The 14,798-nt window shown below is 37.7% G+C and overlaps 1 protein-coding gene across 1 annotated transcript in view; it reads left to right on the top strand.

Annotated features, from left to right (window-relative positions):
* SCG3 (secretogranin III) overlaps positions 1-14,798 on the top strand; it is a 36,833-nt gene that overhangs the window by 9,168 nt on the left and 12,867 nt on the right. The window contains exons 7-10 of the mRNA XM_052647179.1: positions 1,342-1,519; positions 4,010-4,126; positions 8,734-8,817; positions 10,514-10,651. Coding sequence (XP_052503139.1) covers positions 1,342-1,519; positions 4,010-4,126; positions 8,734-8,817; positions 10,514-10,651 — 517 coding nt within the window. The remainder of the gene's footprint in view (positions 1-1,341; positions 1,520-4,009; positions 4,127-8,733; positions 8,818-10,513; positions 10,652-14,798) is intronic.

Below are 14,798 nucleotides of genomic sequence, written 5' to 3'. Positions count from 1 at the left end.
ATAAAAAATTTTCTAGACTTATCGCATAACTCATGGCTTTCACTCAAGCTTACCAGTCTGAAGTAAAACTGACATATCAATTTTCTTCCTTCACTCCCATTTTGTACTCCTTACTTCTCATCTCTAAAATCTCCTTATGCATTAATGAAAACAAAGTTATTCTTCCAATAAATATTTATTGAGATACCACCTATGTACCAAGCACTGGGGATACAATGCTCATTTAGAAAGGTATAATCCCTGTTTTCATGAAGCTTAAAGTCTAAAGGAAAAGGTAGATGGTCTTCAAATAGTCATGTATTTTAATTGCAACTGTATTAAATGCTCTGAGAAAAGAAACATGGTTCTGTAAAACCTCATAAAAAAGGAACCTGTCTTGGACTTAGGCTGGGGAGACTTCCTGGAGGAGGTGACTTGAGCCAAAAACTGAAGTTAGGCATTAACTAAACTGAATAGGAATTAACAAGAGCAGGACTTGTTAATAACTGAATAGGAGTTAACTTGTGAACATGAAAGGCAACAAAGAGAAGGATGTGTGGAGTACCCAAATGACTGAAACCAGACAGTGTAGCTACTGCATATTCTTAAAAAAGATAACCTTTGCTACAACGTGGAAAAGGCAGGGATGGAAATACACTGGAAGGCAGTTGTGTACCAGTTAGAAGGGAAGAAGTCAAGGTAGCTTAGACTAGAGTGGGACAGTGAAGAAAGAAATGTACAAATTTGGGATAAACTTAGAAAGTGTGGCCAGTAAGGCTCCTGATGGATCAAATGTAGGGAAATGAAGAGAAAGAGGCAAGCAAAGCTCTTACATTTCTGTCTAGTTCACTAAGTTGGGAATGGATCATTAAGATAGGGAACATTGTCTACACATCAGGTCTGGGAAAAAATCCTGTGTACCCTGCCAGACAGGCCTTAAAATGTCACCCAGAAATCCCTAAGGTATGACGCTCTGCTAGTATCAGACATTGTGACAGGCTTTCCTGTATCTTGGCATCATCCCTTTTGGTAGATTCTAAAACTCAAAGTTCCTTTCCTTAGTGAAAGGCAATTTTATGAAAAAACACTCATGAGTATTGGTAAAGGGAAACCTGGCCAGAACAGGAACCTGCCTATTCTCCCTGGAGCAGGATTCAGGGTCTTCAGGTAAAGCACCTGTCTCTAAATCTCAGTGCCCTTCCCATGTGACTTGATGCCCACATTCCTGGAAAAGAGTTTGATCTTGTGAAGGAAGAGGTGTTTGTGCACTTTAAAATTCAACAGCATCACAGACAAGTGTCCATTAGTTCTAACAAAATGTTTATTTTGTACTTATTTCTGCTCCCCTCCCCACAACTGGAGACTCCAATGGCAGCAATTCAAAATGCTTTTACTAACGGAGAAAATGATGAAACAGTATCTAACACTCTAACCTTGACAAATGGCTTGGAAAGGAGAACCAAAACCTACAGTGAAGACAACTTTGAGGAACTCCAGTATTTCCCAAACTTCTACGCACTACTGAAAAGTATTGATTCAGGTAAACATTTTTTTCTGCTCACGTGAAACAGAAACAGTAATTCCAGGAAATGTGTGGGTGGGATTTTTTTCTTCCTGTTTTCAGTTTCTAAATTCAACTGTCAATGACATATATTATGGCCTTGGGGGAAATGGTTCTCATTGATTTTTTTTTTTTTTCAAAAGAAGTGTACTAGTCATGGAAATATTTAGGACAGGATAATCAGGAAAGGTGGTATTTCTGGATAATTTAATCTTCATGTTAACAGAGGGTTCATTTATTTGTTCAATAAACAGGTATCGAACACATGTTGTGTTTCTGGTATTGGAGAGAACCTTGTACCCATGTAGGGATGAATCAGAGAGCATTCCCAGCCTGACCCAGTTCAGCCAAAGCTTTTATTGCAAATCTCTTTAAGGTTTTATTTTCCTCCTTCAGTAGAACAGTGTATGGAACATAGTTTATTATTTTTAAATGATATAGAATTTTGCTTTTTAAATATTTTCAACTTGTCTTCAAATGAATTGAAGTGAACTAAACATTGGACTAATGAAGGTCAGGAGCTCAAAACACACTTGGGAAATGATTTGCTTTTCTAAAAAATGAAATCTTTAATGTAGTGTTCTCTTTTCTAAGTGCTCCAAAATGAGTTGACTGAAGATTTCAGTTCATGTTTATTTTGGGTTAATCTGCAAGGAGGATAATAATGTGCCAATTTTCTGTTGTTGTTATTGTCTAGATAGATGCCCTTTACTGACTTATGGCTTTTCTTCCTCCTGTTTAAAGATTCATCCCCAGACTGAACATTTGTAATAAAGATTTCTGTAATTGTAACATATTTTCCCAAGAAGTGACCTTAGAGTGAGCTTTCATTTCTGGAGAACATCCTTTTGTCCTTCAGTCCCAGACATTGACCAGATGGCACCCAGCCCCCCTGCTGGTGTCTGCAGGGCTTATGCATCTTGAGGGTCCATTCTGAGCCATCTTGCCCTACTGGTTGGCAGATACCCAGCTCAGAACCTCTGTCATCTTGGTGAGTCACTTCTTGTCAGTGAAGTGCATCAGCGTGATACTAAATATTTTTATGGATATGACCTTGAGAAAATAATGTGACTGCTGAAGTTATCATTCACCTGCACTTCCCAGGACTTCTCTCCCCCATCTCTTCTCCCACCTTCCTCTCTCCCAAGTTTGTGACTTTTATATATTTTTCAGATTCCATCATATGGAATATTTTTTTATGTGCTTTAATCTTTTCAGTTTCCTTGACCCTATTGGCTTCTTGCCTTTATTTTTATAAACTTTTAATTTAAATACTTATACCCATCTATTTCACTCAAGGTCTGAACCAATTGAGAAATAATAAAACAGAAAATGGAAGTATCTTCAATACTGATACAGACTAGGTTGTAGAATGTAGCTTAGTGTGAGAACCAGCAGTGGGCTTGCCTATTCCCTACCCCTCAGTCTACCTCTCAGAACAGCTCTAGTCCTAGAATAGTTGGAGTTTATAAACCAGGCCTATTTTCCAGGTCCCTGCCTTCCACTGTTGCAAAGTAGTGGAAAGAAGATTCCAAATGCCCATCAGTCAAGAAATGTAGACTAACGTCTGTTGGCTACCAGCCCCATCTGTGAGAAGGCTGAAAAGTTGGGGGAAAGGCTAGAAGTAGTAGAGAAAATCCTTCATGGCAGCAAAAAGAGTAGGGGTGCTGTCCTCTAGCAACATAGGTTTTCTTTTCTTAAAAAATGGAAATAGAGTTTTTTTCCTGATTTTAGAATTAATGCAGCCATTGAACTACTATAGAATCACTGGTCACCTTCTTTTATCAAGATACAGAACAGTATGTCAAATATGAAGTTTCCGAGAAATGGCTAACAGTGGTTAATCTATAGGAAGTTAATCTATAGTGGTTTGCCCATAGGAAGTAAGCATTGGGGGAGGGGGAAGAAGAGAATATTGTGTTCACTTTTTACTTCTGTACCATTGGAATATTTTCATGATTTGTGTATATTCTTTGAAATGAAATCGAGGTTGAAAGCAATATATACTCCTGTTAAAAAATCAACCTTGAATTTAAAAACTAAACGTACATGTGTGTTCCTATTTCAAATATTAAGCTTGATTAATGAAAAGAGGTCATTCTTGCCCTCAAAAACATATGGGTAGAGAAGGGTTATTGGGTCACCAATCTTCTAACTTTCCTTTGAGTTTCTATTATTCCTGGTTGCAAACGATATCATCTACTCTATCAGTAAAATATTCTAGATTATGGTAAACCTCTTTGAAAAAGTTATAATTACTCATTTGTGAAAAAATTAAGTATATCAGTACATTGTCCTATATTCCCAGTCAAGACATGGGCTTTTCATAAATATATTTTAGGTATAAATGGGTTAGCTATAAATGTAGGGAGAACTATTTCAATAAGATGCTGTACTTCATAAATTAACATTAAAAGATGAAACTATCTGCCACCATTTAAAAAAAAATTATTTTGTCCTTTTATATAGAAAAAGAGGCAAAAGAGAAAGAAACCTTGATTACTATCATGAAAACCTTGATTGACTTTGTGAAGATGATGGTAAAATATGGCACCGTATCTCCAGAGGAAGGTGTTTCCTATCTTGGTGAGAGTCCTATCTCTTTTGTTTTCACAGTGACTAGTTTTCATTGTCCAAAATGAATGAGAGATTTGGGAATAATTATTTTACTAACTTGATCATTTATATCAAAATAGCCTGACTCATTTGGGTTACCAGAATTGCCCAGCTTGACAATGTATACAAATAAAATTAACCTGACATTTTCAATTCTTTATAGATCCAGTTCAACAACAAACATTTCACCTCTGTTATATTCTGTTTTACTAACATTTTCTAATCATTTTCTCAGGGATAAAACTAAAATTTGTCTTTCTTTTTTCAATTGTGTTCACATGGTTGGGAGTAAGTGTCTTGATTTTAACCAGTGGGGTCTGTGTGTGGTGAGCACTGGCCTGGGCAGCAGCAGCTCTGCCTCCTGCTCCCAGCTCTGCCTCTGACCACGTCTGTCATGCCCAGGAGAGCATCCATCTTTCTGGACCTCCGTCTTCTATCTGTGAGATCAAAGACTCAGTTACCTATATCAGGGGCTGATACACTATTGCTCATGGGCCCAGTCTGTCCCATGACCTATTTTTGTATAGCACACAAACTAAAAATAGCTTTTACATTTTTTTAATGGTTGAAAAAAAGTCAAAAGAAGAATAGTATTTTGTGACATGAGAAAACTAAATAAAATTCAGACTTCAGCATCTGTAAATAAAGTTTTACTGGAACAGCCATGTTCCTCTGTTTAAGTGTTGACCATAGGTGCTTTTGTGCTACAGAGACAGTTGAGTAGTTGAGACTGTGTGGCCCACAAAGTCAAAAATATTTACTCTTTGGCCCTTTATAGAAAATGTTTGTCAACCCTTGATTCCTTGAACTTTATAGATAAGCTGAAACAATCTTTGATTCTGCATTCAGGTTGTTAAAAGAAGAAAAGAAGAAGAAAAGCCTTTTGTTTTCCTGCTTTGGTTTAGTTAATTAACAAATACCATTCATCTTAGATGTCCTTTGGGCAAGATGAACCCAGGGCCCCTTACTCTGATCACTGACTGGGGAGAGAGAATTAAATGGAAGAGAAAATATCGTAGGACAGAGTAATCCAGAGTTATTCTGTATAAATGCCTTTTTTTCTACATGAAAACTAGTTTTACTCTTTTTTCTGATTATAAAAGAATATATTTATCTTTAAAAATAGTCAATGCAGAAAGATGTTCAAAAGAGTGAAAAATCACTCATAATACTAGCATCCAGGTAACATTCTGATTTATATCCTTCTAGATATTTTTCTGTATGTGTGTACACACATACATACCTATGTCATTTTTTTCTTTTTTTTTTTTAATGGGCTCAAGTTACACACCATGCTTTGTGGCCTACTTTACCCACTTAATAGTAGATCAAAAACATTGTTCCAAATCAATCACTGTTTCATGTTAATACTTGATGACTCAGAAATTCCACACTTAAGTCATTTATCCTATGAAAATAAACTAGATCTGCCACAAAGTCTTGTGTGCAAGCAAGCCAGGTATTTCTATTTTTTTTTCAATTTTTAAGATTTTATTTTTTTGAAAGTTGTAAACACTGAACTAGTTTCACAAATTAGCAAGAACACTGATTCTTACCCTTTAAGAGTATAATTAAAACAAATGAAGTATTTTTAAAATTGGGGTTTAGTTGCTTTACAATGTTGTGTTGGTTTTTACTGTACAGTGAAATGAATCAGCTTTATGTATACATGTATTCCCTCCCCCCACCCTGGACCTTGTTTTTTATTTTTATTCCACTATTATTTATAGGTATGCTGTCCAATATGATAGTCACATATTGCTCTTTAAATTGATAATAATTAAAACTAAGCAAAATTTAAAATCTAGTTTCTCATTTGCTCTAGACACATTTGAAGGCCACAGATAGCTTGTGGCTACCGTATTGAATAGCACAGAAATGAGTGTTTCCATCATTGCAGAAAGTTCTATTGGACAGCATTGGCTTAGAGAAACAAAACAATGGAAATATTCTTGCTGCCCCATAAGAGGAGACTATCTAAATTATTTATTCTTACTTAGACTAAATTTTGTTTTTAATGTTTGTGTGGTTAATAATTGTATGTTTATAAACAATAAATATGATTTAGAAAGACTAAGGAAATAGGGAAATGTCCATGATATACTGTTGGATGCTTAAAGCCATTTAGAACATAACCTTAATTTTGGTGTTTAAAAATGGATATACTGGGAGGGGATTTATGTATACCTATGGCTGATTCATGTTGATGACTGACAGAAAATAAGAAAATTCTGTAAAGCAATTATCCTTCAATAAAAAATAAATAAATTTTTTAAAATGGACATATATACATAAAGTTGGAAAGAAATATACCAAAATATGATCTGAGCAAAATAAGTGTTATTTTTTCTTTATAATTTTCTTATCATTTTCATGTATAACTTTTACAATCAGAAAATGAGTTGTATGTAAAGAATTTTCTGTACAAGCGTGTTGGCTTTTGACTTCCACTGCCATGGAGATATACTCTCAGACCCCTGAGAGCTCAGATGCAGCATGGGTAGAAGGGAGAGAAGTAAGTAACCTCTTCTCCTCCATCTCAGCATGTGACAATGATCAGTGGTCTACACTTCTGTTCTGGTCCCAACAGTACGTGGTGACTACAAAGGTTGCCAGCTGTGGTTGCTATTTCAGAAAAGAAAGCAGAAGGCCTCACACAATAGAATATACTGATTTTCATTTCAAAAAGGGATGGGGTAGGGTAGAAGAAAGAATTTTCTTGAGGCAAAGTAATGCAAATAATGGAATCTTTGTAGACTAATTGTAAAGAAATGCTTGTTTGCACATAGCCCTGTCCTACCAGTGAGATGGATATCTGACTGGTTAAATAAACTGAATACCAAGAGTATGCATTCAAATTCACTACTGCCTTTAAGTGGTCAGAGTCTAGATTTCTATGTGGTAACACCTACAAGATGTTACTCTAAAGGGCAGAATTAGGACAAAGACAAGAATACAGATTTTGGCTTAATATAAGTAGAGAAATTCTCACCCTTAAGACACTTAACATCATGGAGGTCTTAGCTAACTCTTGGGAGTAATCATTTTGCAGAATATAAGTGTATCACTTCAACATGTTGTACACCTTAAACTTACACAGTGCTCTATCTTAATGAAAATAAAAAATTTAAGACTAACAATAGAACTAGCTGCCTCATAGTGAGTGACAGAAATCCAACTGTTTGGCTTATGCAAAAAGGGAATCTATTTCCTTATGTAACCAAAAAGTCCAAGGGTGGGGGTAGTCTAGCTTCATGTTTGTGAAGCCCACCAAAGTGTGAGAATCCATTTCTTCTCCATCTCACTGACTCTTTGAATATTGATTCATTCCACATAAGCAACTCCATTATGAAACAAGATGGCTGGCACAGCCTCAAGCTCACATCTTCATGGTATACCAATCCTCATGGAAAGAGAACATCTTTTTCCTAGCATTGCATCTCACTGGCCTGACTAGAGTCATCTGCTTCTCCTTGAACTATATCCCAAGGGATGGGGGAGGCAGACCTGGGTTATTCATGGATTGTAGCTCACCAGGCTCCTCTGTCCATGGATTTCTCCAGGCAAGAACACTGGAGTGGGTAGCCATCCCCTTCTCCAGGGAATCTTCTCAACCCAAGGATTGCACTGGGGTCTGGGCTTTCCTGGTGGCTCAGCTGATAAAGAATCCTCCTGCAATGCAGGAGACCTGGGTTCGATTCCTGGGTTAGGAAGATCCCTTGGAGAAGGGAAAAGCTACCCACTCCAGTACTCTGGCCTGGAGAATTCCATGGACTGTATAGTCCATGGGGTCGCAAAGAGTCGGACACAACTGAGCGATTTTCACTTTCTCCCACATTGCAGGTAGATTCCTTACCATCTGAGTCACTGGGGAAGCCCATTCAGCCACCACTGGAGCCAAATATGCTGAGAGGGGGAGAGGTGTGGGCTTTCCAAAGGAAAATCAAGATGTAGTTACCAGGAGGCATTGAGTAGACCCAAACCACAGGTGTTCATTATAGTCCCCAACGCTGGATGTGTTCTAGCACTGGCCAGAAATGTGGAAGAGACTTCTGCAACTGACTGACTAGGATGCTGAACTTGAGAACCTCTAATTGTATGCCTTTCAATCCTGAGAGTCAGTGATTTCTAGAAATATAATCCGTATCAAAGCATCTTACTAGCGGTGTTTTGCTTTTTTGTTTCATTTTTATTTTGGGTGCACTGGGTTTTGCTTTGTGCAGGCTTTCTCTGGTTGTGATGAGAAGGGCTGCTCTTCACTGTGGTGTGTGGGCCTCTCACTGTGCTGGCTTCTGTTGTTGCAGAGCACAGGCTCTAGACACAAGAGCTCAGTAACTGTGGTGTGTAGGCTTAGTTGCTCCTCGCATGTGGAATCTTCCTGGATCAGGGATTGAACCTGTGTCCCTTGTATTGGCAGGCTGATTCTTATCCACTGTACCACCAGAGACATCAACTAGCATTGTTAATATTGTGGAATTGCTATTGTGATATTTTGGGTGAGATTTCAACATTTTTAGTAGAATTTTAAAATCATCTTTGAAGACATAACATTTTAATTCTTCTCCTCCCCCTTCCAGAAAACCTGGATGAAACAATTGCTCTTCAGACCAAGAATAAACTAGAAAAAAACGTTACTGACAATAAGAGCAAACTTTTCCCAGGTATGATTTTACTATTTATTTTCCAGCTTTTAGCAAAATAACCCTTTTGAGGGGTAAATCATAAACATCAGTAAATATTGGTAAAGAATTACAGATTTCAAAAAGTTTGAACACCTGAAATCCAACCATAGGATTAAGTAGCTATAACCTTGGCCAGTTTCACTACAGAATCTGATCCCCAGAAGCGCTAAAAAGAAACGAAGGCTTTACTGAAGATTTTTAGGTGGTGGTTTGTGGATAAAGATGAGAACTGTGTCACAGGTTAAACAATCCTTTCTAAAATTCTCCTTTAGGTATCTTTTTCTCTGCCCAGATCACCATCACCCAGACCACTGTCCCAGACCCTCTGTCCCCTCTCTGCTGTCCCCGTCCATGCTGTCCCCTTCTGTCTCCTCTGAAACAGTTTGTGCCCCGTGTGGTATGACTTAGGCCCTTGTCTTGGTTTCTTCACCCCTGCATCTCCACCTGTCACCCTGCTTAGCATGTCAAATGCCATGGGGTAGACTTTCAGGGATGCAAGATGGGCAAAAATAGAAAAGATTGCAAACTCTTATACTTTAATTTTGTGTCCCTACCACAGAGATTATGTACATATATTTGATAGAATACATACCACTTTAAAATGATGTTTTCAAGCAATTTTTAGTAACCTGGAAACATTGTTCCATAATGATGCTAATAACAAAAGCAAGGAACAAAACTGTACTACTAGGGAAAAATGATGCATAAAAAATATATATATACACACACTACCCCACAAAACTAGTAGTGAATATTTTACAAAATGAGACAATAACTGATTTCTTTTTTCCTATTTTTCTGTAGTAATAAACCTTTTATTGAAAAAAAGCTTATCATTAGACTGCTGATGTTCCCTAGTTTACTGACCATAGCAATGCACTACAGTTGTTTTCAAGGGGTTACTTACTTCATGGTTTGATTCTTTAATTCAATATAGCATTTTTAGAAAGAAATATAGGGATTTTTTGGCCATGTTGTGTGACCAAATTGTGGCGATACTAATTCCTCAATTAGAGATCAAATCTTTGTCCCCTGCAGTGGAAGCAGGGCGTCTTACCCATTAGATCACCAGGGAAATCCCAGAAATAATTATTTTAAGTGAGAAATGAGCAAGGATTATTATTGACAGCAAGGATCCAACTCTCTTCTTTGTTAGGGTGACCAGGGGTAAGGAACTGTGAAGAAAGAGGCAGGAGAGAAGTCCAGCCACAGCTCCAAACCCTTATGTGTTATTCGAACAGAGTGTTCTTCAAAAATAACATTGAGGAGATGAGGCAACTACAGTTATTTTCATTTGAAATCAAGACTCAATACTTTGGAAACTGACATATCTCACTTGAATATCTTTGTTGATTAAAATAAGGAGAATAACACAGTGTGGTAGAATGAAAAAAACACAACCAGAATCCAGAAAACTGGGAATCAGGGAGTTGGCCCAGCTCTTCCACCAACTCAGTGGCTTAGCACATCCCTTCTGCACATCTCTCCCCTCTTTGGGCCTCAGTTTCCTCTTCTGTCAAATGGGGAGGGGGAGGAGTCAGACAAGGCAATCAGTAAGATCCTTCCAGCTCAAAAAACGGTCTGACCTCAAACTATACTTTTTCAATAAAATTTATTTCTACACTAGGAATTAATACATGAAATAGGGTTATAACAGTGTACAATCTGATTACAGTGCCATCAGAGAAGAGTCATGAAGAAACAGACAGTACCAAGGAAGAAGCTGCTAAGATGGAAAAGGAATATGGAACCTTGAAGGATTCCACAAAAGATGATGACTCCAACCCAAGAGGAAAGACAGATGAGCCCAAAGGTATGAAATTGACAGCTCTATGTTGACAATTAAATTGGGGAAGCAAAAACTTTCACTTGAAGTTTGATCCGAAAGGCAAAGTCCCACCAAATCTGAGAAATTAGCACCATCTGTATAGAAAAGATTCAGCATGTGGTACTTTATTTGAATAGAAATCTTTTTTAATGGCCTTGAGTCTTCTGGGATGGCAAACTGGTTTCATCTTTTGATGGTCTTTAGTGTCCAGCAGGCTTCTGTGCTTGGGGAGAAACATTCATGACCATTTGTGCATTGCTTAATGTCTAGTTTCTGAACTTATAAATTAAGCAATTTTTATTTAAACATAATTGACACTCCTCTAAACAGTCATATACTACTTATTCAACAAAGTCATCAAAATTTATGGATTTAACAAAGGAGATTTGCTTAATCATTTATAGTGATTGCAACCTGAAACTTTCAAAAACTTGATTAAAAATAAATCAAATATATCAAATTTCCTTAAATAACCTAAATACTTTAAAAAAGGGGAAAAAAAGCACTACACTAAACTAGCTTAGTAATTATAAAACCTGTTTTTATCCTTATTCTTACACATTTCTGGGGTTCAGTTTTTACGCAGCGTAGTAAGTCTATATAAACTTCCTAGGTTTTGAGACACATTACCATATCCTCAAAGAAAGATACTCTGTTAAGTTGCAAGTTCAAAATCATTAACCCTCAGATTTCAGGTCATCGTGGGATCTGGATGCATAGTCCAGTGTTTTGAGCCCCTTTAATTACAAAGTGTGCTGGTTATATCGTGGAAAATTTATATCTGTTTCTCAGATATTCTTTTTCTGAAACTCAGTGTCTTTACCAGAAGTTGTGAACAGATGGCTTAAACCTTTTTTTGTCATTATGATATACTGAACTCTTTGGTATAATTGGAACCTTATTTATATCTTATCTGTATCTTATTAGTAGGGTCATCTAGAGGTTTCATTCCCTGGAAGCTGAGGGAGTGGATCATTGCTCTGTTGGGGGAGAAGGTAGCAAGTATGACATTCAACTATTTTATCATCTGGAAACACATCACTGGGATCCTTTTTCATTGTTTAGTATATATAATCTTTAGTGGCAATGAACTGACAGACTGCTTATTTCTTGCTGTAATGTAAGGCCACAAAATCTGATCATGTTCATGATATAGCTGTTTTTTTAAAAAACTTCTTATTTTGTTTTGGGATGTAGGCAATTAGCAATGTTGTGATCCTTTCAAGTGAATAGTGAAGGGACTCAGTCATACATATTTGTTGTTCAGTCACTAAGTTGTGTCCTACTCTTTTTGACCCGTGGACTGCAGCACTCCAGGCTTTCCTGTCCTTCACTAACTCCCAGAGTTTGCTCAAACTCATGTCCATTGAGTCAGTGATGCCATCCAACCATCTCTTAGCTCTTAATTTTGAAGAGACTGACCCACATGCAAGTTCCCAATCTTTCCTGCTCAAACAGATAGAAACAGGTTCACATTCATACTTGTTAATAGACCCATGCTTAAAATGTCTGTGTATTAAGTAGAAAAGAAACTAGCTATTTATTTCTTACCTTGTAACTTAATTAACAGCAATAAAAGTACAAACTATCTCTCTTATATTAAGAGATTAAAAGATTATACTACTTTCTTTGTTAGCGTCCATGCGTGCATGCCAAGTCTCTTCAGTCGTGTCCAACTCTTGAGACCCTATGGACTGTAGCCCCCCAGTCTCCTCTTTGTTAATATTTTATATTAAGCTTTTCCATTTTTGTAAGTTGTTCCAGTTGATAATAATGGTGATGATGATGATTTTTCTGTTTAAATTGGTGTAGTTTAGGAAGTAGGAACCCTGCCTCCAAGTTCCTCCTTTGTCCCTTTTGCACTGTACCCAGGGGTTTTTAAAGCATCTATGCTCTCTAGCAACAAAAGGCTTTTTAAAAGAAAAATTGAAGTATAGTAATTTACAATGCTGTGTTAGTTTTAGGTGTATAGCAAAATATGTATATATATACTTTTCAGATTCTTTTCCATTACAGGTTATTATAAGATAATGACTATAGTTCCCTATGATATACAGTAGGTATGTATTGTTTATTTATACATATTAATAGTAGTGGGGGCTTCCCTGATGGCTCAGTGGTAAAGAATCTACCTGCCAATGCAGGAGACTTGGGTTTGATCCCTGGGTCAGGAAGATCCCCTGGAGAAGAAAATGGCAACCCACTCCAATGTTCTTGCCTGGAAATCCCACTGGGCAGAGGAGCCTGGTGGGCTACAGTCCATGAGGTCACAGAGAGTCAGACATAACTGACTAAACAGCAACAGCAACAAATGTAGTAGTGCATATCTGTTAACCACGAATTCCTAACAGGCTATTCTAGACCCACTCTGAAGCTTCCTGCCCCAAGACGAGAAATCAATTCTTCAAAGAATTCTGGGTCCTTTATATAGAAAATATAGAAAATTAAACCTAAGTTATACAGGTTCAAATGAGTGGTGATGTTGGCCAAGGGTACTGCTTGTATTTCAGTTGCTGGGACTTTTTGAGACAAGGCCAAAAAAAACCTTTTTCTTAATATATGAAGTTCATGTTGATCTTTCCTATCTCATGAAGTTTTAGATCATTATACCTTTCTTCTCTCTAGGCTGGATTTTGTAGGCCATCACAAGTTTCTTCTACATTGCCATAGCTGACATGTCAACTCTAATTGTTTGGTAATAGCCTATGTTGGGAAAGGTGATGAGGCTGCATCTGGATTCAGGAGGAAAGAATGTTGCAATGATTGATTAATTAACAGTGTTTGTCATGGGCATGGAAAAGGGGGATTGCAAATATATGTGTCAAATTTGGTGAGCAGGCATGCTGCCTTGATACTTCCACTCAACCCTAGGCCCACTTTGGGTGAGTGGTAAACTTTTTAAAATAGTTTTTTAATTTGCCATCCTAGCAATTTTTTTTTGAGGAAATAGAAAGATGGCTTTAATTGTCAGCCAGGGAAAGGGAGAACACAGTAGGCTCATACCTCAAGAACTGTGCCCCTGCTTCATGAGGGGCCTGGGGGATCATATAGGTGGAGCTTGCAATCAGGGGTAGGAGTAAAGAACAAAGAAAACAGCTATAGGCTGGCATCTAGTAGCCTGGCCAGCCTAGCATTTTTAAGTATACAGTTCAGTGGCATTAAGTTCATTCATATTACTGTGCTATGATCACGTCATCCATTTCCAGAAATCTTTTCATCTTGCAAAACTGAAATTCTAGACTCACTGAATAGTAACTCCCCGTTCCCTCTGCCTCTCCAGCCCCTGGCAACCACTGCTCTACGTTCTGTTTCAGTGAGTTTGACTACTGTAGGTGCTTCAGATCGGTGGACTCATGCTGTGTTTGTTCTTTTGCCACCAGCTTATTTCACTTAACATAATGTTCTCAAGCTTCATCTGTGTTGTAACATGTGTCAGAACTTCCTTCTTTTATCAGGCTAATATTTCATTGAAGGTATATACTACACTTTATCCATCTGTTTGTCTGTGGACACTTGTGTTGCTTCCACCTTTTGGCCATTGTAAACAATGCACTGATGGGTATACAAATATCGCAAGACTCAAAAACCTTTAATTTGGGCGGGGGGAATATTCCTAAAAGTGGAATTATTAAGTCATATGCTTTGCTGGTGGCTCAGACAGTAAAGAATCTGCCTGCAATGCAGGAGACCCTAGTTCTATCCCTGGGTTGGGAGGAAATCCTGGAGAAGGCAATGGCTACCCACTCCAGTGTTCTTGCCTGGAGAATTCCATGGAGAGACGAGCCTGATAAGTTCTAAGTCCATGGGGTTGCAAAGAGTCAGAAATAACTGCGCATACATATAATTCTATTTTTAATTTTTTGAGAAACCACTATTTTCCATAGTGGTTTCACCCTTTTACATTCCCATCAACAGTGTGTAAAGGTTTCAATTTCACCACATCCTCACCAACACTTTTATTTTCTGGGTTTGTTTGTTTGGTTTTTGTGGTAGCCATCCTAATGGATGAGTGGTGAACTTCTGAAAGATAGCTAACCAGGAAAAGGTCCTGTGGCCTGAGCTAGACAGCTAGGAATTGGACAGCAATTCCAGCTCAGTGTGCCTGAATCATCTCCTCTGGGAGCAACCCACG

The sequence above is a fragment of the Budorcas taxicolor genome, chromosome 10 (genome assembly GCF_023091745.1).
Source record: "Budorcas taxicolor isolate Tak-1 chromosome 10, Takin1.1, whole genome shotgun sequence".
In the NCBI taxonomy this organism is placed as follows: Eukaryota; Metazoa; Chordata; class Mammalia; order Artiodactyla; family Bovidae; genus Budorcas; species Budorcas taxicolor.
This window is presented reverse-complemented; position numbering and strand designations above follow the sequence as displayed.